The sequence below is a fragment of the Zonotrichia albicollis genome, chromosome 3 (assembly GCF_047830755.1).
Source record: "Zonotrichia albicollis isolate bZonAlb1 chromosome 3, bZonAlb1.hap1, whole genome shotgun sequence".
Lineage (NCBI taxonomy): Eukaryota > Metazoa > Chordata > Aves > Passeriformes > Passerellidae > Zonotrichia > Zonotrichia albicollis.
In genome coordinates, this window is record NC_133821.1 from 32479736 (window position 1) to 32502496 (window position 22761).

The 22761-nt window shown below is 42.2% G+C and overlaps 1 protein-coding gene across 5 annotated transcripts in view; it reads left to right on the forward strand.

The window, feature by feature from the left end:
- The window catches only part of PTPN14 (protein tyrosine phosphatase non-receptor type 14), a 113504-nt gene that overhangs the window by 29637 nt on the left and 61106 nt on the right, over window positions 1-22761 (forward strand). The window contains exons 1-3 of one of the 5 annotated variants that reach the window (XM_026791023.2): window positions 10082-10213; window positions 11158-11484; window positions 18067-18236. In XM_026791023.2, coding sequence (XP_026646824.1) covers window positions 11311-11484; window positions 18067-18236 — 344 coding nt within the window. In that variant the 5' untranslated portion in view covers window positions 10082-10213; window positions 11158-11310. Of the gene's footprint in view, window positions 1-10081; window positions 10214-10417; window positions 11023-11157; window positions 11485-16462; window positions 16942-18066; window positions 18237-22761 lie in introns of those variants that run through there. The other 4 variants (XM_014264402.3, XM_026791022.2, XM_005483016.4 and 1 more) reach the window with 4 other exon arrangements.

Consider the following 22761-nt stretch of genomic DNA (forward strand, 5'->3'; position numbering starts at 1 on the left):
ATATGATCTGCCACAGAGATGAAGGAAGAATGCAGGGGGCTGCTCACAGAGAGGGGTTCTTTTGTAGCCTTGTAATTCTGAGACACCGGTCAAAGAAGTCAGTCACTTCAAAGCAGGTTCCCCCCAGCCTCCCCCTTTTAGCCATAAATCTTACTTCTAAGTATTTTGACTGTTTCAGTCTAGAGTTTAAGCCCACACAGTGGGCACTGGAAAATAATCCTTTAATACAGAAAGAAAAGTGCCATTAGCTCATTTCCGGCAGCTATTCTGTATTTCAGATGAGGTGTTTTGCTGTCGAAACAAATGCACTTATTCACTGTGGCTCTGTGATTTACATCAAGGCCTATATTCAGTAAAGATAACAGATTTGCTTTCTTCGTGCATGTGCCCACAATATAATCCTCCTTTGATGCAACTTGAAGGAATTTTTTGAGCATTTTGTAGCATTGATGTTTTAATGCATTAAGTAGTGGAGAGCCTTTTTTCCGTGCAAGTTCAAAAGTTCATGTTATGATCTTGTGTGAAGTATCTACTTGTGTACTCAATGTGCCTGGTTGTGGTTTGGGATTGACAGTGTGCATGCTTTTTCAACTTTATTTTTCTTCTCTCTCTCCCCCTCTTCTCTTTTTCCTTTCACCCTATCGTGCTTGGCTCTCATTGCTTACCTGCAGCCACTTTTCCTCCATTGCATTCGCTCTGTTCATTGCCTAATATGTGAATGGGATTAATTGAGCCTCTCCAGGAGAGTAGACCATTGTTCTAAACTTCAAGAAACTGAATAAAGTTTTATTCTTACTGCAAGTTCTCAGGCATGGATTTTGCTTCACTTGCTGCCAATCTTCTTACTGACATCAGTGGGAGCTGCACTGGATGTTGTTCCTGAAAGAAGAAGGTCAGGTTGGCAGTTTAGAGTGGCCACCGCATTGTTAACATTTGAGATGTTGCAAATTCAGTGCTTCTTGTTGATCTTTCCCCTCTCCCCCAACTGTACATACTAAGAAAACATTTTCTTTGCTGGTGGGCCAAGGAATCCATGTATGTTGCAACCTCCTTATGTGAAACAAATACCTTTTTGACTTTTGCAAGAGTTGGAGGTAATGTGATACATTTTGGAAATCCATAGTTATAACCCAGGTTTTCCTAATTTATGTTTATTTGAAAGACATTACTATATTCCATAGATAGATAGAGATTAAAAAAAATAAGAATGGAAAGTATGCAAGAATATCACTAATCAGAAATTCTAAAAATTCACTTGTATACGCCATTTCAAAACCAGAAGAAGGGCAGAAGCTGAAATACAACACCTTAATTAAATGCATGGGGCCATATTTTGCTGCAGTTACACACCTTTTCAGCAGGATCTCAGCTGAGAGCAGCATTGTGTGAGTCCAGGTAAGCAGCTTCCAGTCTCCATCTGACACCAGAGCCATGTAATGAGCTGCAGGCACATCTTTCAGTCTCATGAGCAATGTGGCTATTTGCTTCCTAATCTCCAAGTGCTCTCTTGTTACTGCTCCATTGCAAAAACCCACTGCAGAACTGAAACAAACTGCAGGCCACCTCTTGAGGATAGATATATTTTCATTAAAGCAGGATAGGTGATGTTTGAACTTTTGTGTCTTTCTTTTTAATAAAGTTTTATTGTATTATTTAAAATTATACACCAACTGGCAGCAGTTTGTACTAGTGGATGTTTAACTAGTGAGAATGCTCTGGGGTATATAATTTTACGTCCTATCTGATACTTAGATCTGTTGGAGCTATTGATTCTGCTCTAAATGTTATCCTGTGTTTAGAACGTCTTAGTTTTACTCATGTCTTTCTTTGTAACATGAGAGAATAATGAAACATGCTGTAAGAAGTTTTTCTGTGGTTTTTACTAAGCATATCATTCATTGTTTTTGTAATGTTTTTGCATGCCCATCAATCACATTTAGCAGGAAATTTAACCTCTTAAAAATCACTGTAGCTCCAGCAAGTCTGAAGAAGTTGAAAACCTTTAGAAAGTTAACTAACTATGTGGAAAAGTAAATGGCACCAATACTATGTTGCTACTGATTGTAGCCAGTAGGGGTAAAATAGGGACAAAAGGTAAAGAATCCTGTCAAATATACTCAGACATTTTTAAGTCACTTAAATAATGGGTTTTATAATGGGGTTTTTTTTAATGGGATTATAATGGGTTTTAAATAGTTGACCCTTACAATAATGGTTAGGCTTTCCTGATCTTTGATTACTATGAAGCGTTCAGTGAAAATTTAGGCTGCAGGACCTCATGCCTTTCCTGAAGGCTGGCACTTAGAAACCAGTTATTGTATGAGCTCTAAAAGAAAGATGTGCCAGAATACCGGAAAGCTGGTCTTGGTCTTGCCTTTCCTCTTCTGAATGGCTTGTCCATTGCAGAAAACATAACTGTCATGGTTTGAGCCTGGCACAGAGCCAGTGCCCCCCATGAAAATTCCTCACCCTGGTGTCTGCTGTGAGATGTGACCAGGAATAAGCAAAACAGGCTCTAACTTAAACATAAAGAACACTTTATTACTTAAACTACAGGAAAAGAAAAAAAGAAATTGAAAACCTTACAAAAAAAACTTTCCTCCTCCCCACTCCCTGACTTTCCCAATCCGATACATTCTCCTAAAACACCAACTGCCCAGCCCGGCACGACACTTTAGTATACTCAAACTGCAGTTCATGAAGAGGAAAGGAGTCCTTCTTGTTCCATAGGCTTCTCCTGGAAACACACTGAAACCTCGTGTGCTTCCTTGTCACTTCGGCACCGCCCGGAAAAAGAAGTCCTTTTGCCGCTTGTGACATCTTCCTTCCATGCCCAGTGCTCTCACCACTGAGACATGGCCAGAGCTGCTTTTAGGGTTGTCTTTCAAGGATGCCTTGTCTCACTCCAAAAGGCACAGTCTCTGCTTTGGGACATCTGTCCCCCCCATATTTTTCCAACCCCCTGGGGCCGGGGGGTCCTCACGAATGAACCCTCCTGGTTTTGAGCCACTGCCTCCCCCTAAATGCAGTCTGTGTCACAGGAACAACTGAGTCCATGGCCACAAGAAAAGTCCAGCCAAAAAGCCACTCCAAATCATCTCTCCCCATCCAATCATCTCCACGTTCTTCGGGCCAGGTCCTTGTCTCATCTCATCTCTTATCTCCCTTCTTATTCAGCTTCGAGGAGGATTAGCATTTTTGCAAGGCCCCAATCATGAAAGAAAGGGTTAAAAGTTTTCAGTCTTTGTCTGTCCTGGGACGAGATGATACTCCCACACGTGCTGCGGCCGGCCGGGCTGCACCCTTTCCCCCCCCCCCCTTTCTCTTCCTGGGCCGGCTGCTATCACCGCCGACTCTCCCTCTCTCTCCCTCCTGGGGGGGGGGGGCTGGCTGCCCGATGTCTCGATGTCTCTTGGGGCTCCTCCACCCTTCCATCCTTGAAGGCCCCTCACCTCCCATCTCTGTCCAGGCCCCGGGCCTACCGCATGGCTGGCCCTCCCCCGCCCAGCAGCAAGGCTGGACGGGGGAGAGATCTGACCTCTTCGCCGCGACGTCCCAAGAGAGCGTGCCAAGGGCAGTGCCCTGCTTTTAACCCCTGTGTATTCTCGGAGGTGTGTCCAAACCCCACTGGCTACACCGGGTGCCAGTCTCAAACCCAAAACCTTCATTGGTTTGACCACAGCTTCCCAGAATTCCCACTCCTTCCTGGTCAAACCACCACAATAACACATGGAGATGTTGCAATATTAACTCCTCTTATAGACATTAATTACAGAATGCTCTATTTTGGAGGGAGGGAACAAAAAATTAGTGCAATTTGAATCAACTGGTTATTTCAGTTTTATTTTCAGTTTATTTTCAGATAAAGCAATTTTGGTTCCAACATAGCTTTGCAGTACAGGAATAATGGGGATATGTTCTGGGGAGCTCCTCTGCTTGCTGAGACCAGGATCTTTCCTTGGGCTGTGATTTCACAAACTGCTCTCCAGACCTGACCAACTGCCTCAGTTAAGGCAGAATTGCTCTTATTTATCCTTCTCTGAGCTCTATGGTTCCTTTCTTCCCTCTGCCAGTTGAACTACTCACTCTGGGCTCTACTGTGAGCTATCTAAACTCACTAACCAAGCTGAAAAGGATCACATTCTCTTGCTGAGTTAGAGGAATGAAGTGGCTAAACCAGGAGGAGGTTCCAGCAGATTTTCAGAGCTGGCACAAAACAAGTTGTAATGTGCTCTGGAATTAAGGGAGGGAGAAGAGATCAGGACCTCTCTGTTCCTGGCAGAAGTGAGCTCTTAAATGAGATTGCCTCAGGTACCAAACTGCATCCAGGCTCTTGGCTGTGTCTAATTTGAGGTCTTGCAATGACATAGCCAAAGTGTGAGAGGGTTGTAAATGGTTAACTGCTGTACCCTGCAGACCTAAACCCTGCCATGACAGAGAGGTGGAGCTGCTGCAGACACCTGGCATGGACAGGCAGCATTTCCTAGTTGGAAGGGAAAAGTACTGGAGTCTGGAATTTTGGGTTTGGTAGGTTGTTTTTGTTTCATTTTTTGAACTTTAGAAGACAATGTTCTACATTGTGGGAGGGTACAAAGGGGAGTGGTAACTCTGCATTCATTACTGATGTGGATTAAAACTGATCATGATGGCAGTGCAAGTGTCATGTAGGTATGCCACTTTATGCAGATGTTACTCCTAACTTGAATGCTTAGATTACCTCAAAAAGAGCTCTCCATCAGTAGTTGCCTTAGAAAGACCTGTTGAATTGCTGTGGGTATTCTGGAGTGATAAGTAAGGAAGTAATGGATAAAGTGCTAATTCACAATTTGGGAAGTTCACATCTTGTCTGCAATGGAATCTTTGTTGGACACAGGCCTGCTAGAACCTATACAAATATTTGGTCCCTGTGGATCTTGTCACAGAAGAGGACTTAGGTGCTGCGTGACAGATTTGTGCCCACAAAACTGCATAGTTCTGTGGATGCACAAAAAAGGTGTGTTTACACTAAAGATGTGGTACTTTCACATGGGAGACAAGGAGGGAATAACAAGTGGTGGAAGAACTAATCTTTATGTGCTTCAGAATTATTGAGTATGTACTCTCTTGGGTACTGCCGCAAAGGAGAGGAAAAGGCAGAATTCTAACTTTGAATTGAAATCGTTATTTTGACTTTATTTAAACCTCTCTAGACTGAAATGAGAAACTGACCCAAGCTGGATACAATGAAAATGCACAACAACTTAGATCAAAAACCATCTCTTACAGCAGAGGTGGATCTGATGGAGAATGTAAGTTTTCCTGGAAAGGGAAGGCTGTGATTGGACTGGGAAAGTAGAAATGCTAACTGAGATGGTTTCTTGATCTCTGTTGTCTGATGACTCACAGTAGTGGTAACAGTAACAGTTGTCTCCTGAGTTCATTGTCCCAGAGAAGCCTTGGCTTCTGTCCATGCACACAGGTATGGCATCTCTGGATGCTTACAAACTCTAAAAGTTCTGCACAGAATATTAGTTATAAAAATTAAATTAAATTGTAATTTGACTCCTCTTCCAGAATGTAGAGGTGAGAGTGTTAATAATTTTATTACTGTTTGGATTAGGGAAATATTTAAATTCCTGCCTGCAAGAATTTTTAAGGAGATTTAAATGCCTGAGGATGAGGCCTATGTCTCGGCAGGGACTGTATAAACAAGTAGTTGAAGATAGTGGCCTTGTGGCAGAAGACTTATTATTATGTAAGGGTTAAATACCACTTTTTTCCGTCCAGAGATGAGTTAGGCTCCTGAGAGGCTGTATGGGACTCCCACCCATAACTGGGTGGGTTACAAACACCTTGTTAGGCACAAAATGCTCCTTGCTGTGCTCTACCTGCATGAGACTGCAATGAGAGCACTCAAGGTGAAAGCTGTTTCACGGGAGAGATCTCCTCCTCTAGACACAGCTCAGCCGGATGGAGATGGATTGTGCCAGACCTCGTCTCCCATGCCCTGTTATTTTCACTCTTCCCTACAGCTGCAGGCCAGCGCACCGCTCGCAGCTGCCCTGCCGTGCTGCGGTCGCTGCCCAGCCCAGGGTTACATACTTCCCTGAGGTGTGCTGCTGCTCCTGCAGTGCCAGGAATGCTGGAGGGCTGCCAGGTGCTGTTGGTAAATACAGGCTGCAGTTTGACATAATTGCTTTCTTCCTGGAGTCTCAGAAATTACGTACAAAAGCAAACGAAGTGCAGGAAAGCGTTCTGCTCTAAGTGCGTTTTGTATCAGATGATATTTATTCTTTTTTTAATGCTCCTTTGAATGTAGTACAGTTTGTACCTGTTGTCTCTAAGAGAGGAGAGAGTCACGTACTTGGAAATGTCCTGAGAGTTACATTGCCCCTAATTATTTATAAGCTTTTCTTCACTTCTGGCCTTCAAATAAATCTAACTAAGTGGGAGAATGCCCAGCGACTGGAGCAGTGCCCTTCACCTCGCAAAGCAGCTTCTGCCTGATGGCCTCTTCCTCTGCTTGAACCACCAAGCAACCTGGATTCCCTTGATACCTTCAGTCTGTCTTTTAAAATTACTAGCAAACAAAAATCTTACCAGCCCCAGCTGACTTTGGCAGAACTGAGGAAGAATTTTTTGTATTTCTGGCTTCTTTTCATTTTAGGTTTGGAAAACCTGTAAAATATTGCTTCATTTGCTTTTTGAGTAGTAGTGGTTTGATCTCGTTTCACTGCAATGTCTCATTAAAAATGAAAAAAACAACAAGAAAACTACTGGTTTGGAAAAGCACAAATTTTTATCTGTATCAGATAATTTAAATTCCTAAGTAGAATTTCTGTTCTATGGAGAAACCAACAAAGTTTTCTTAAAAATCAGAAGCCATTCTGTGCTGTATATGACAGTGTGAATCTGACCTATTTCTTCATGTAGGACTGGCCAGTGAAGACGAGTAGTTGCTAAGGTCACTAACAGCACTAATGGATTAGCCTTTTCCTGCCTAAACCATTATAGCTGTGTCATCTTGAAGATGTTTCTTCGGTCCCCAGCATTGTGCTTGCAAGATGTTCTTGGTTGTATGAGTTATGCCTTTTCCCCCCCACCTTTTGGTACATGAACAGCAGTATTCTATGATTGGACAGTGGGGAAATGATACCTCTTGAAACCCCTTCTATACTGAGAAGGATTTTTTGCAAGAATGATCAAGGAGTCCTTCTTTCCCCCTTGCAAGATGCAGTGGTGCTGTGGAGGAATCAAATATTGTTGGAGAGATCCATACCTCTGTGTCTGCTGCCTTTGCAGTACACTGGCAAGGCTTCCAAGCAAAGAGAGATGTTTCCCTTCAGTCACAGATGGAGAAAGAGATAGGTAAGAGTGTCTTGAGCTGAGACTTACGTGGTTTTCTATAAGCTCTTTGCTAGTGAAGGCTCTTAGGAGAACTTGTGCTTGGCATGAGATCATGAATTGAAGGTTTAGTTTTATTCTGTGTCAAATTTGAAATTGGTTTTCATTCTTTATTGTGTTTTCTCATTTTTGTCTTCCCCATTCCACAGCCATTGACTTTACCCACATGGCTTTTTCAAGTAAATACCATAAAGAGTCTGATTCCAATGTATGTGATAGCAAAGGAACTGTCTTGTTGTTCAGTTTTCTCTTGGTCCATTGAAGTAGGGGAATATAAATTTTTACCAAGAATCCACAAAGATATTGTATCTGTCTTCAAACTGCATTTAGGATACCTTTTTTTCCATAGCTGTTTTCTGAGAAATGGTTGAAGGACTTTATGGTTTTGTGTGTGTTTTGTAGACCTACAGAGTATGTACTTTAAGCATAAGGAATTTCCACTTAGCAGAATGTTTAAATTCCAAAGCTTATGCTCTAAGAACCTTGTTTAATTCAGCATACTTCTTAGAATGAGCTTAATTTGCAAAGAGCAATTGATACACGAAAAAGAAAAAAAGTACCCAAAGGAGCTCAGTGTAATTTCTCTTCAGAAAAATAAATTCTTAAGAGAAAATGTTAGTTTAAGATGTTATGTCTCCCTTTCACACCTGAAATGCTCTTAATAGAAATCCTTTGTTAACATCAGAACAAGTTCATGGTTATCTGATTAGCTGTTTATAGGCTTGCATTAGTTTCACTGGTTTGAAGTGGAAGAGTGAGTTTGAGGAGGGGAGTGTTGTGAATGCCTGCACAGTTGGGATGACTTTGTTAGGGACATTGCTTCTCCCAGGCAACCTGTAAATGGGGAAAGGAGATCCAGTAATGGAATAATCCTTCATTTGGAAGACCAAAACATTCCTGTCTCTCAATGGCATTTTTTTTCAGTCATGTACAGAATAGCTATGAATAAAAATGAATACTCCTGATGGTTTTAAGATGATGCAAACACTGAAAACCTATTTTACCTTTAGGTGCCTGTAAATGACTTGTCTTTGAGATCATACTTAGTAACCTTAACAGAAAACCCAGTGAGAAATTGGTCAGACATCCAGAATATGTGTAGACAAAAAACTCAAGACACCTGCATTGATTTGAGAATTAACAGCTTTTACAAGCTGGGGCAATCTGAGTGGTTTTTAAGCATTTCCAGCCTTACCATTCCATTTAATTCTTTAACTGGAAGCTAGGTTAAGTGTGATCTTTTACGTGAGTGAGATGTCATTGGGCATTCATATATATATATTTAAGTTAAATGGAAAAGTAACCCAGTCTGTATTACACAGAGTGCATCCATTAAACCATTTGTACACCTGCGCCTTGAGAAAATGGTGCCAGCTGATTGCCCTCAGCAGAATTAAGGGAAAACTCCTGTTCCTTTACTGCTTTTGAAAAGCAGGGGAAATACTGGCCTTGTTTTCCTGAGTGTGTGATACAACTTAGAGCAGTTAATGTCCAATCCATGTTGACATTTCTGGTACACAGGAGCTGATGGGTTTGCTCCAGAATAGCCTGTTTTCACACACCCCTTCTGGGATGCCTTGTCCAGCTGTAGCTCTACCTGGACAGCAAGGCCAGACACTTGGGGTTTTTTTAATTAACATTGATTTCATCCTTAGGCTACTGCTAACTGTACAATTACTATACAGGGAACGGCTCGTGCTCTGCAAGGAAATGTGTGCAACTAACAGTAATGAAAGAGAAAAGTGTTTTTTGAAATTGAATTATCTAGCTAAAACTCTCCTTGTGTCCCACTTAAAATAGTCTGTGAAGCCAGACTGAAAAAAAAATGCTGTCCTTGATAAGATGTAGTCCTCCCCACCCTTTCCTCTCTGTAATTTCCTTTCATTCTTCCCACTTTTCAGATTCAGGCGATAGTTTCAGATCGGTTGGTCAGCAAGGCAGTTGGTGAATACTTGGCTAGGGGTTGAAGCAGTCCTGCATGGTGATGGTGAGATCTCCAGCCACTGTTCTGAGCAGTGCTGGACAAGCTGGTGAACGTTTGTTTCAATTCCTTTTGTGTGAGTCTTGGGTAACATGTCCCTACCTCATCAGATTGTTGTGAGGATTTATGTATTTATGTCTTTGATGGCTTCTGATGTTAGAGCAATGCATGGTATAACAGCCCTCTCATGCACTTACATGAAAATAATACATTATGTCTGTACCCATGAAAGCTAAAAATGGGAGATTAAACCACAGCAGCTAATTTGATAGGTTTGTTTGCACTTCAGTCAAATAGCAGTGCTCCCTTAGTCTCTAGGCTTTTGTCTGGTGATGCTGGTAGACTACCATGCTAGTCACACACCTAACCAGTGGTTTTCTGTTTGTGTGTTTATTTTTTTTTCAATGTTCTGTTTGTGTTGCTCTAACTCCCTAATAAATGTCAAGTTATACTGGCTTTAGAAAGTACACTTCATGTAAAAATGTGATAGTTATTTTTCTAGTGTAATGATAACCACTGTAGTCACCATTGGGCAGCTTTTAATTATCCCTATAGCAACTAAATTCAGTAAAAACTGAAAATAACTGATTCATGCAGTTCTGTGCCAAGGGATACGTGTGGGCAATGTACTATCTGTTTGAAATGTCACGCTCAGCTGGTGCATTCAAATGATGCATACTCTGCTGGCACTGCCTTCCCTCGTTTCTCTTAAGAAATGAGGAAATGGGATCTAGTTCTTCATTTGCAGTACTATTGGTTAAGAGAAATGGACTCTTAAATGTCACCATTAGTGTTCCTCTACTTTTTGCCCCAGAATATTCAAACAAAACCAGGAAGACCGGGTGGCAAGTAATTTTCTATTTGCTTCATTCCTTTCGGCATGTGGAAAATGGCATTTTAGAGCTGATTATGTCAGTGCAAATGCTTTGTTTTAGTTCAGCTTGAACCTGATTTCAGCTAAACTCTTTTGGTTTGTTTCACTTTAAAGGAAGTGGTTCTTGCAAGTGAGGATCATACATCTTAAATGTCATTATTCCTGTATCTCTAGTTCTTCTGTCTACTTTGTGTTTTGGCTCAGCACTTGCATGTGTCCCTGATAAATTTTAGGAGTGCTGGTTAGAATGAATATCTAGAATATGCGTTCTCTTCCTCCCACTCGGTGTTGCCCCGGTCTCTGGCAGCCGCGTTCCTGCCATTACTCATTGCACCTAGGAGGGTTTGGGGATGGAAGCCAGCAAAACGCGAGGGATCGCCTCGGAGGAGGCTCCTCTGAAATGGCTCGGATGCTTCTTGCTTTTCACATGCATATTTTAGGTTTGATTTTTTCGGAGGTGCTGAGTGCCTGCATTTCCTGCGGACCCGCAGCCAGCCTTTCTTCTTTCAAGATCGCGCCTCTTTTCAAAGCCTCTATTCCTTAGGTTTTTAAACCAGTTTTCAAAGCTGGCCCAAGGGCATGAAAACTCGAAGATTATGTTATAGACCCCTGTGGTGGGGGTAATGGTGGGAGAGTTAGCACCTCTGGATGAGTGCCCTGTAGAGTTGCTGTTTGTACTGAGCCTCTCAAAGAACGGCTTTGCGATTAAATCCGTCCTTTAAATTCAGCGCCAACACAGTATTTTGGAAGATTTGTTGTATAAGTTATTCATTTGGGATATGTAGTGAGTACCTGGCAATCCTGTGTGTGGAGGTGTTTATTTCATGGTTTTAAAATGCGAAGTTCTTTCCCGCTGAACTTCAGGAACGTCTTGTTTCGCACTTGGGTCTCCTTACTTACTTGTGCGTGTGTTTTGCAGGAATCCCGTGGAGCTCGCCCCAGGAATGGACAGCTCCCTCCGTTTGTGGAGGAGAGCGGTGCCAGCTGAAGCGGTCTCGGAGGCGGGCGGGCAGCAGCGCTGGTAGCTCGGGGAGAGCCGGGGCAGGGCCGATCCCGCCGGCTGTCCGCAGCCATGCCGTTCGGGCTCAAGCTGCGGCGCACCCGGCGCTACAACGTGCTCAGCAAGAACTGCTTCGTGACCAGGATCCGTCTGCTGGACAGCAACGTGATCGAGTGCACCCTGTCCGTGGAGAGCACGGGCCAGGAGTGCCTGGAGGCTGTCGCGCAGAGGCTGGAATTGCGCGAGGTAAGGGCGGCTCGGGAGGCACCATCTGTCACTGGGTAATTGGACGCGATTTTAGCTCGGACAGTCTGTGCGTTTGAGTCATGTTGTTCTCAGGGCTGGCCAGATACGATCAGCAGCTGGAGCTTGGACAAACACACTCTGATTGCACGGAGCGGCGCTCGGGGCTTTGGGCTGCTGCTCGTCCGTCCTGGCTTTGGGAGCTCTTTGTAACAGCGAGTTTCTTTTCTTAGAAAGCCGCGAATGTTACTTGTTGAGCTGGGATGCCAAAGGACAAGTTACAGTAACTTATTTTCTGAATGTAGCCCTAGTTTCACGGCACTGATGGCTGAATTATGCAGATAGGAAGGTGACTACCGGCTTTTAAACATCTGCCTTTATGTAAATACTCTTGTTACTATAAAACCGAAGAGGGCAACAGTAACACTAACAGTTGTGTTTTACTCGTGGGGTTTTTCTTCCTTTTGGTTTTGTTTAATATTTCACATCTGAAATGCTAAAAGTCTTCTTTTACATTCCCAATGCTTCTGGAAATGTTGAAGAAACCAGTCTTTATTCAAGACCGAAATTCTTACTTTTCTACTTCTTGCTGTGTTGAAGTGTTTAGTATTTAAGTGTTGAATCCTTTATAGAAATACCTCTCCAAAGTGCATGGCACAAGTGGACTGACTGACTTTTCATACCTTCTGTGGGCTCCCTGTGTGTATCCTACATGCTTCTAGACTTCTGCAAATCATAAGTGGAAAACCTTTGCCTGGAAGTTGCTGTGTTATCATCTGGCTGTCCTGCCTGATACTTTCTGTAAGCACAGCTGGGGAAATTAAAAATCTTGCAGTGTTTTATTCAGTTTGCCCATGGTAGTGGGGGCAGCTGGAAGATAGCATACAAATAACTCCAATATCTGAAAACTAAACAATTCTTTTTAAATAATGATAAAAATGGGAGAAGAATGGGAGAGCTCTGTGTGTGTGTCCAGAATAGGCTGGAAAATGTGCAGGCAGGAACAGGGCAGAAGGAATATTGCATAGTACATTTCATACTTGAGTGGTTTGTTTGCTTGTTTGGTTTAAATATGAATTTTAGTAGAATCATCTCCCCTCTCCTCCCTTTACTTACAGAGATGAAGATTTATCAATACATCATTTTTCCATTTTTTTTCCTTTCTGTTGGGGATGCCCTAGGGTGTCCTTTGGGAAGAACCAAAGTTCTCTCTTTCCTTCCAATGCAGAAAGCATTGAAATAAATGAAGTGGTTCTCCTCATGTTCCTTGTGAGCTTATCTAGTTGGTGCAGGAGAAGTCTGGGGCCTCCTGGTTCTCTCTGGAGGTCCACCTGCATTTGCAAACAATAGCTCTGTCAGCGGGTCAGTGTCCTTTTCCACAAAGCATTTTGTGATCTCAGAACGTATTTGCTTCCACTTTGGAGCAACGCCTGAAGTTCCAAAATTTTCCAGAGAAATGAAATTAGACAGTAGAGTAGCAAAGGAAGCTGTTTAGGTCCATGTTCAGTTCTATGGGGGTTTTCTATTGCTTTGGGTTTTTTTAATTTTCCAAATGATTTCTGTCATGCAAAAAGAAATATGTCAGCACAAAAAGTTTGTGTTTCAAGATAAAAAAAATATTTTAACAACATAGAAGAGAATGCTTTGATGTTGTTGGAACGCATTCCCCTTCTTTCATCACCCTCCCTGCTTTTTTTTCTAAACAAGGCTTTGGCAACGTTGAACTGGTTTTGTAAAGTTCAGATTTCAACAGTGCAGCATTTTTTGATAGAAGTGGGTGTTTTGCGTTTGTTTTTTTTTTTAAGGAGAGAATTACCTAGCTCTTTCAGCTCTGAGAGGGTCTCCCTGTGTCTTCTTTTGCTCCTTGGATGAGGAATAATTGGAGCTGGCAAGCTTGGAGGTGCCTGGTGCTGTTCTTTCTTTCAGACCCCAAATTCAATTCTTCTGCCCCGTAGTCTTCCTGCCACTGAGTGTAAGGATGATGAGGTAATTTGATGACTGTCCCCTTTCCTCTCTAGGTTTACCATAATTTTTGACCTCACTGTCCACCCAAATTCTATTGAAGGGTCAAAAATATTTTCACAAAGCTCAAATTTCTACAAGATTTGTGCAACTGGATCGCTGAGTAGAGAAGTGTGTTAAGTGTACCTGAGGCAAAAATCCTTGCAAGCATTCATATCACAGAGAGAGTTTTAAAATTCCCTGAATGCAGCAAAACCTGCAGCTGGCATATGCCTTTTCTTAGAAATCCTGATTTGCAAGCTGTGATGCACAAGTAAGGATAAGCCAACCCTTATTAAGTCCCATGCTAACAAAACAGTGCTAAAATCCAGTTTGTCTCCTCCTTGCAGTTTCAGTTTGGTTTTATGTTCAAATAAACCCCAGGTGTACCACAGCTTATACCTTCAAGTTAGGAATGCATCCATGTCTCACTCAATCCAATTCTTAGAAATGAACAAAAAACTGTCCAAACCCTTCCTGCTGGAAAGCAAAACTCTTTGAGATTATGCCTTGTTGTGAGGGACTGTCGATCATACCACACATGACTGAAAAACAGTATCTGGTGGATTATGCATATTTCTATTTGATCTCTGGGGAATGCAACTCCCTGCCTGACTGACTCAGGGTTCAGGAGCAGGTCAGCAGAAAGTGGAGCCATGTAACTACTGTAAAATCTGGTTTTATCCTTTTCAGCAAAGCTCTTGACAAAGCATCAGGTCTTCTACTTGAAGAGTTACTGGTTCCAATAAAATGTGATCTTATTCCAGCATTATGTAAAAGGTAAAGACAACAAGAGGGGAGGAAGGGAGAGGAAAGACAAGGCCAAAAATGTAATTTTATAATCATGTATGTATGTGCACAGTTTATGAAAAGGATTTTTCCCCAATATAATGTAATTTTTCCATTCCAATTCCAGACTAAGTGAACCTACTTGAAGTAGCATAGTAATATGTACAAATCTGTTGGAAGTCTTCACGTTTCCTTATCCTTTTTGTTCTTTTTAATTCACTTTCTAAAATGTTAAAATGTTTAAAGGTGGTATGCTCTGACGTATTGTAGGTGGGAGAGAGGGCAAGAAGGTTCTTCCCAACCAAAATTATTCTTGTGAGCCAAATTTCACAATGGTATGTCCATCACTTTCATCCTGTAAGCCCCAAACCAAAGCAGGAGGTTGGTGAGCTGAGCACCACAGGCAAGTGCTGTGCATTGTGCAGAGCTGGCCTTTTGCTGCTGCTCTGACCTTTAGTGGCCCAGAAGGGGCTCCTTTCCTTCAGGGCACAGCTGAAACATGGGGTTTTGCAGCCAGCTTGCCTCCAAGTGTGGCTTGGTTTGACTTGTCTTGCCAGCAAAGCCGAGGTGGGGTTCAGGCAGTGCTTGGACAAAAGACCTTCTATGAATAAAACATTGTCCTTCTATGAATAAAGCAATAAATGGCTGCTGTAAATGGCACCTTCCCCTCTGTTCAAGTGCCCTGGGATAGCAAGGCTTAAAGTTTTTTGCCTGGAGAAGCTGGAGCTCCATGTCTTTCTCAAGGATAAATGTTTATTTGGCCAACTAACCAGATTCTTTAACGAACACTGAGCTGGGCTTGATGAATCTTTTAGAATGACATTTGCTGGTTTAGTGATTTTCTGTCATCTCCTGAGGGTGACCATTCTCCTTGTTTGGCCCAACGTAAAGGCAGGGGTAGTTCTGGACTTGGGAGGATAGCTAAGGCCAAGTCCAAAACAAGTATGTTGCCTTCTGAACTGGCAGCTATAATGTCACCTATTTTAAGACTTCCCAGTGCAGTTTTTGTAAGTCTGGTGTTGGTATGCACTGTATTTTGAGAATCACCTTTTCATTCTGGCACCCAAGTGCTGTGGTTCTTGTCTGCTGCTTTAGCAGAGGACTGCAGCTCCTGGAGGAGTGTGAAGCAATTTCCTTGTACCACATATGAAGTCATGTGTGGTAGGTGAGACAAATTTTAAAACCTCGAGGGTAATTTGTGTTGCTTTAGAACTTGACAGCTGTAGGTATAGATATTGATTCCATGGAAATCCGAGTGAAGTCAGTGGTTCACTTTGTGCAGGTGGACAAACAGACCAGCTTTTGGAATCAGCCTAGTTTTTGATCAGCTGCTTATAGATAGAAGATCCCATTTTTTTATAACCTCAGCTAATTTTGGGGATGCTTTGTGGACTGGACAGCATGGCATGACTCACCTTCTGGAGAGCCAAATGCCTTCTCATAGCATGTTGAACTTGGTGGTCCACCTCTTTCCAGTCCCGCGTTCTTCTGTTCCTTTTTGGGGATCACTGATACTCGTAGTGGGGAGGGTCTCTTCAGGTGTGCACAGCAGTGTCTACAGGAGTCCTCCACTGCAGGTTCTTAAAAAACACATGACATTTTCAAGAAGTGAAGTTGCTGGCAACAGGGACCTGATTTTCAAATAACTGTGTCTCTCCAAAGTGAGTGAATTTGAGACATGGGCTCTGCTCTGCTATCAGTTCCTGTGCTTCAGCTGCAGTAGCTTGATCCTCTCCAGGCTGCTTTCCAGGAAAACAGTTGTCTTCTAGTTGTGCAAAATGCATGCTGCCCTGTTTGCTCCACAGTACCTGCTGTAATCTAGAAGCTTCAACAGCACTGTGTTTCATTTACTTCTTGTTCCTTGGGATTGCTTCTAGATTTGGTACTTGAAGAGCCTTTCTACTGTAGCAAATCTAAACTGGCTCTGTCTCCCAGCCCCCACTCAGAGGGGAGGGACTGTGCTCATTGGAGCTGTTTAATTGCAATCCCTGAATTCCTTGAATAACTCTTCTAGGCCTCAGAGTCCAAATCTTCTTCTTTGATAGATGTTTTACAAGTACTTCACACTTCAAATTTGGGGTTCTAGCTGTTTTGAATGTTTACTTTTCCAAGTAATATGGAAGCTCTGGTTTTGCATCTCTGCACTGTTTATTGCTGAGGATGAGCTGCCCTGCAGTGATTTTCAAGTGTGTTAAAGGGTTTCCCTTTAGAAGTAGTAAAATCACTGCTTTTTTCTGCCTTCACATTAATTCCTTTTCTTTGCTGCCTCCACTGTCCCTCCCACCTTCATTTTAATCTAATTACTACCAAGGTGAACTCATCAGAAAGAACTTTTTATCCACTGGTGACTACAAAGGGAGAGTAGAAATATATCAGGGAACATTTGTGAGGTTAGTTTTGTTTGAAGTTTATCCTGTGGGAGATGCTGACTTCTTGATTTATTTGTGCCCTAGGTAGATTGATTGATTGACTGATTTATTGAAGATACCTTTAATTTCTAGGAGGAAATACTACAAAAGAACAAGTTTGCTTCACTGTACCAGACTGAGCAGTGCTCAAGCTGTTTGTCAGGCTTAAATGAGGAATCAAGTTGAATTAGTTATCACCTTAGTTAAATGCTAGTCTGGATGTTGTCCAAAGTTGAAAATATGCATGTAATGAGACCCTAAAGTAAGTACACCTGTGCTCACATTCAGAGTCTTGCATGTTTGTCTCTTGCATGCCTTCAGCTATAAAGTAGTTGGAGCAGTGCTTCCCTACTGGTTTGTTGCCATTTGTGAACATTTAAAATTTTTGGTATTGTATTGCTTGTCCTTGTGTTGTGTGCTAAGTCATGGTGTGTGCAATGGTTTTTATAGAAACATTCATACCAGCATGAAATAGGCTGTTCATGGTGGATTTTGCAAAGTTTAACATCGGCAATTTGTCTGCTACAATGTTCTTCACTTTTTCTTCAGATCTGCAGCCATAGTACTTGATGTTTAAGTGCTTTTCAATAAAATCCTTCATGATGGATTGCTTATTCCTTCAGCAGCTTTATTGCCACTTTGTAGCTGTGGTTCTGAGTGCTGTTCTGTGTTAATTCCTCTTCACCAGCAGCAGTCCCACGTGGCTCATACAGGAGCTGCTACAGTCATTGAGATTTGCACTGGGCAAGAAACAGCTGAGGTTTCCAACCTGGCATTTCTGTGGAGCCTAGGGCAAACAACTTGTGTGATGTGCACATTCTAACTGTATACTTGTCCATCATAAAACCTTGTGAGTGAGTTAAAAAAAAATAAGAGTGAACAATTCCGTGTTGGGTAAATGGTTCTGGTATTGGTAGATATATTTTGACATATGCATGTTGGTTTGAATTATTTTTTTTTCTAGTTGGAGGAGTCCTTGTCCTTTGTGTGCAGTGGGCCTGATTCAAAGTCTTATGAAGCCTTTGCACTTTAATTCAGGCTTGGCGTTTGCTGTCTGTTCACAAAGCACAGGTGTCCCTTGAGAAAACACTCAGGCACTTTCTGTAAATCATTTATGTCACCTATCCCACAATGTTATGTAGAACTCTTCAATATGCATTTGGGAGAGATGGTAGAAGGCAGATAGTGCACTGTGAAGTATATTGCAATATTAATTTGTCATTGTCTTCAAAATGTCCCATTAAAAAAGGCAGTAAAAAAGAAATTACTCTGACTTTGCATATGGAAAAATGTACACAGTGCCATCTGTTCTTATTTGCATTTGTGACATCGTGTGAGTGATCTAGCTGGCAAAGGTAAACTGACACTCATGTGTTTCTCTGTCTAGACTCACTACTTCGGCCTTTGGTTTCTCAGCAAGAACCAGCAGGACCGCTGGGTTGAACTGGAAAAGCCTCTGAAGAAGCAGCTGGACAAATTTGCCAATGAGCCTTTGCTTTTCTTTGGGGTGATGTTCTATGTGCCCAGTGTTTCCCGACTGCAGCAGGAGGTGACAAGGTATGTGCTTCCCTCTGTTCACAGTGTTGGGATAGGGCTGAGAGAGAATGGGACTGTGACAGAGCATCTGAGAGAAACACTTGCTCTGTTTCTGGCATTCCATATTTGCTCAGGTATCAGCTGCTTATTTCCTTTCCTGATGATTACCCAAATGGGAAAAAATGGGAGAAGTCACCACTTGATTATGTCTGCTTGGGAAGAAGAAAAAAAAAACCTGTCTCACTGGAAGATTGTGCATGACCAACTGCAGGGGAAAAAATGGGAGTCATATGACTAAAAATCTGACATAAATTTTAGAAAGGACCATGGCGACCATGGATTTTCTTCTGTAACTTTCTACTGGTGAAAAGGAAGCCACAAAGGAACTCTATATAGAGTTTTAGTTTATTATCCTTAAGCCTACATGTGCTTTGGTGAAAGTGAACTTTGGCATTTTTTTTTCCAGGTTTTGCTCATCCCACTCTTGATTTTCCCTTATGCTTCACAAAAAGATTAAAACTGTTAAGAGGGCATTAGTCCTTTAATTATGATCAGGGCGTACCTTTGCAAACAACTTCAGTGGGAATTACTCTTTTATTCAGAGCCCTGTGCTGCAGTTGTAATAATACAACTGTTTTGAGGGGCTATTTTTGTAAACCACATCACTGGGTGGTTTTTGCACATCTGTGCTGTACTGAAATTTAATAATACAAAAAAGAGAGCGAGGAGAAAAAAGCCCACCTCACCTAAAAAGGGGCAGAACTGTTTTCTTTTTAACCAAAATTATTTCATTTATCTTCTCTGAGCAAAGTTGTATCAGCACAACTGAAGGTAAAGCCTGGAATAAGTGGATTAAGGCTTCAGGGTGGCAGAGGCCTTGCCACTGAAAAAACCTGATGTTGCTGAAATCCTGGAATTCACCACATGGTCATGGTAGCTAGGAAAAGATATATAAATAGTGAAGAAAGAGTGGCCTTAATTCTAGAAGGCATCCAAGACATGAAGCATTTTTTTTATATTGCAGATTGCATATTTTAAAGGATCTTTATTTGACACTGAACTGGGAAGTTGGTATTGTTAGGATGTGAAAAAGTTGTGTCTTGAAATGGCAGCTGTCAAGCCATCCCTTGACAACTGTGTGTGCTGAATTCTTGCCAAAGAGTGGCATAAAAGCATCATAAAACTTCAGGTTCTCTGAGAACAGACCAAACACTGATGCTTGTCTGTATCTGTGTGTTCCTGCTTTTAGGTACTGGGAGAGGAAAGCCTCAGTACCTTTTCCTTCAGAATTATTTTAACGTGCAGACGGAATGTCTGAAATGTTGTGTTGCTCAATTTGTCAGCCCAATCCTGGCCTGGTTGTGTGCAAGGAAGCATTGTGGCTGCTTGTGTGCTATTATCTTTTCAAGCTGCAGCCTGCAGTGCTGATTGCTCATTCATAGCTCACCTGCAGAGGTATATTTGCTCATTCTGCCCAGGCTGGTAATAACAAAGCATTTCAGTGACAATTGAACTTCACAGCACTCTCAATTGGAGTGGCTGCTGCTGAATTGTTTTTCTTTCTGAAGTGATTGATAGCATAAGCTGTAGAGTCTTATAAGTGCCTTTTATGTTTCTTTAAAGGTGTGTAGCAGTTTACTAGAGGATTTCAGATATAGAATAGCCTGTTAAGATTTGTTTGTTGTTTCATGGAGTGGAATTGCTGCACTGGAGATGGTGTGATGGCAGCAAACCTTCAGCAATAGGTAGATTCATATTGGAGGCAACGGTGGGGACCTGGAGGGTTCTTCTGAAACAACTGGCAGAGAAAGGCTTAGTTTAAAACCTGATTAGATGCACAGATGGATGTGGGCTTATAGGGGTTTTTCTTGGCTCTTGGTAAATTAATTCAACATTTGCTTTTATTTTGTTGGTGTCTGCTTCTAGGATTAGACTTGATCATGATATGATTACATGTGATGTTGAGGTAGGCAATGGACTCGCCCACTCAGTGCCTGTGTATTTGAGTTATATTTAGGTACAAATGACAAATCTGTCTGAAATGCAGAACTTGTGATGAGACACTTCATCCCCTTCTGGGAGGCTGCAGAAGCACCACAAACAAACCCAACCCCAAAACACAACCACCACCAAAGGCCAGAGATGCAGAGGTGGTGACCATACTGCCAGCAGTGGACCTGTCACCTTTGTAACCCTCTCCAAGTGGAAACACCTCCAGCCCTGAGCTTGCCTGGCTGTGCTTGGAGTTGAAGGTGAAACCCATCTCTCAGCAGCAAGCTTTTAGTTAATTGTAGACTCCAGGGTTTCCAAGGTTGATTAATATTCTCTGAAGATGATGAAGTCTTCTGAGAATGCTTCAGCAAACACTGACATAATGCACAAGTATTCAAACACTAGGGAGTTGGTTTCCTGAGCTGTTTTACTCTGCCTCTGATCTGTAGGATTATAGACTTGATAGCTGGTTTTGAGAAATTTGTCGCCAAATTGAATATTCCTTCCTGTTTCCAGTGGCTGCAACCTCCTGTGTCGCACATATTGTCATTACACAAAGGGAAAATGATGCAAGTCTTTTAGACTCTGTTGGTTGAGAGGAGCATCACTTAGGGTGTTGGTCACTGGCTCTGAGGTAGTGTTCCTTAATAATTTTATGTGAAATATCACCTGAAAGATCTTTTCAAGACAATATGTGAACCATTTTGTGTTTGGCTGTTGTTCGGTGGTTGGAACCAACAGGAAGCATCCTGGTACCAACACTACAGTATTTATAAAATTATAACTCCTTTTCATCTTATCATGACTGCTAGAAGTAGAAAATGCTAATTATGCCTCCAGGCCCATGGATTTTAACTGCCTGCAGGTATTGGTAGTGGTCAGGAGCTCTTCATGGTTGCTCTGGTACCTTCCTGTATTGACAAGCCAAGTGTGCAGGCACAAGTAAGGCTGAGTTACACTGCTCCAAGAGCTGTGTCCCAGTGCTGGACAGACTCGCTGGACACCTGTCCACATGTGCCATGCTGGGAGAGGAGTGGAACAGCAGTGTCGTGAGGAGTCAGTGCTGTCCCTCACAGGGAGTCACAGCGTGGGAAGGACAGGTGATTTGCTGAAGTCAAATGCAAGCAGCAGTTTCAGAATGGTTGAGGTTGGAAGGTATCTCTGGAGATTGTCTGCTCAGAGCAAGGTCAACTAGAGAAGATTGCTCTAGGACAGTGGAATATATTAATGGAAGGAGAGATTCCACACTTATTCTGGGAAATCTTTTCACATCCCCAATAAAGAAGGGGTTTATGGTTAGAAGGCGTGCCATGTATTTCAGTTTGTGCCCAAATGACCCCATAATTTCAAATTGTGGATTGATGCTGAGTGGGTGAGTGGCTACCTGGGCTGGCCATGTAACTGGTTATTTAGGACCTGTAGAGCTGCAGGCACCTGCCAAATAAACACAAGTACTGCCATGTCTTCATGTGGGATGGATGCCTGTAGTTAATTTGGAAGAGGTGTTTCTGATAATATGAGAGACTGTGGTAAAGAAAATGAAAAGACAAGAGTGCCAGAGCAGTTTATTTAGCTTTTAAGCTCTTAGAAGCCAACCTCTGAGTCCTGCAAGAAGGGATGAAGTGAAGAGTACTCTGGGGAGCACATTAATTGTTTTAGTAGGTCACATCTGACTCTGACTTGCAGTTCTTTCCTTCTTTGACACAAGACTGATGCTTGAAGATGAAAATGTTGGTGGTGTAGAGGTTTCTTCTCTTTGGATGAAGTTAATCACTGGGACAGGATAAGAAGCACCTGCAGGACATTGTCAGCCTTGTTCAATTTGTGGTTTTGAATGCAAATGCTGGGGCTACTCAGGGCTGTCATGTTTCCTGACTTGTGATGGATGCTTCCCAAGGATGTCCCAGGAAATATACAGAAAGCAGACACCAGTTGTAGAGTACCTGGTTTTTGTTTCTGGTAGTGGCCATGACATAAATATTGCTATGCCTTGCTTTCAGAGCATTGTACTCTTGGCATCAAGCCTTCTGCTGCCTCCTAGGAAAGCTATTTCCTACCTTCTAGGCCTCTTATTTCTCTACTCTTTCTACTCTTTTTCTTTTCTCTTGAATTGAGGCTCTCATCTGTATATATTCCTTGTTCTTAATCCTGTCTCTTCCAACATCTCAGTGACTCCAGCATCTCCCTGCCCACTGGTCATGGCATTCTACTGGTCCCCAGTCCCACAGATGTTTTCTATTTTTACAGATTAATTCAAACTCCATGATAATTCCTTAAGTTGTTAGTAGGAGTTTTCATCATGTCATTATTTCTACAATTTGAAAATTTCTAGAAGAATTTGTGATAAACAGAATTAAAAAAAACAAAATAAGCAAACAACAACAAAAACTCCTTTTCAGACTCGATGGCTGTTATAGCAGGAGTAATTCGGGTGGGAGTATGGGGATTGGCACATTAGCAAAAAGCATTTTTCATGGAAGGCTACTTAGACAACCTCTTTTTAGTCATCCAGCTGTTCTCAGTGAGCAGCCATCGCAGATGGAGATGCTGCCTG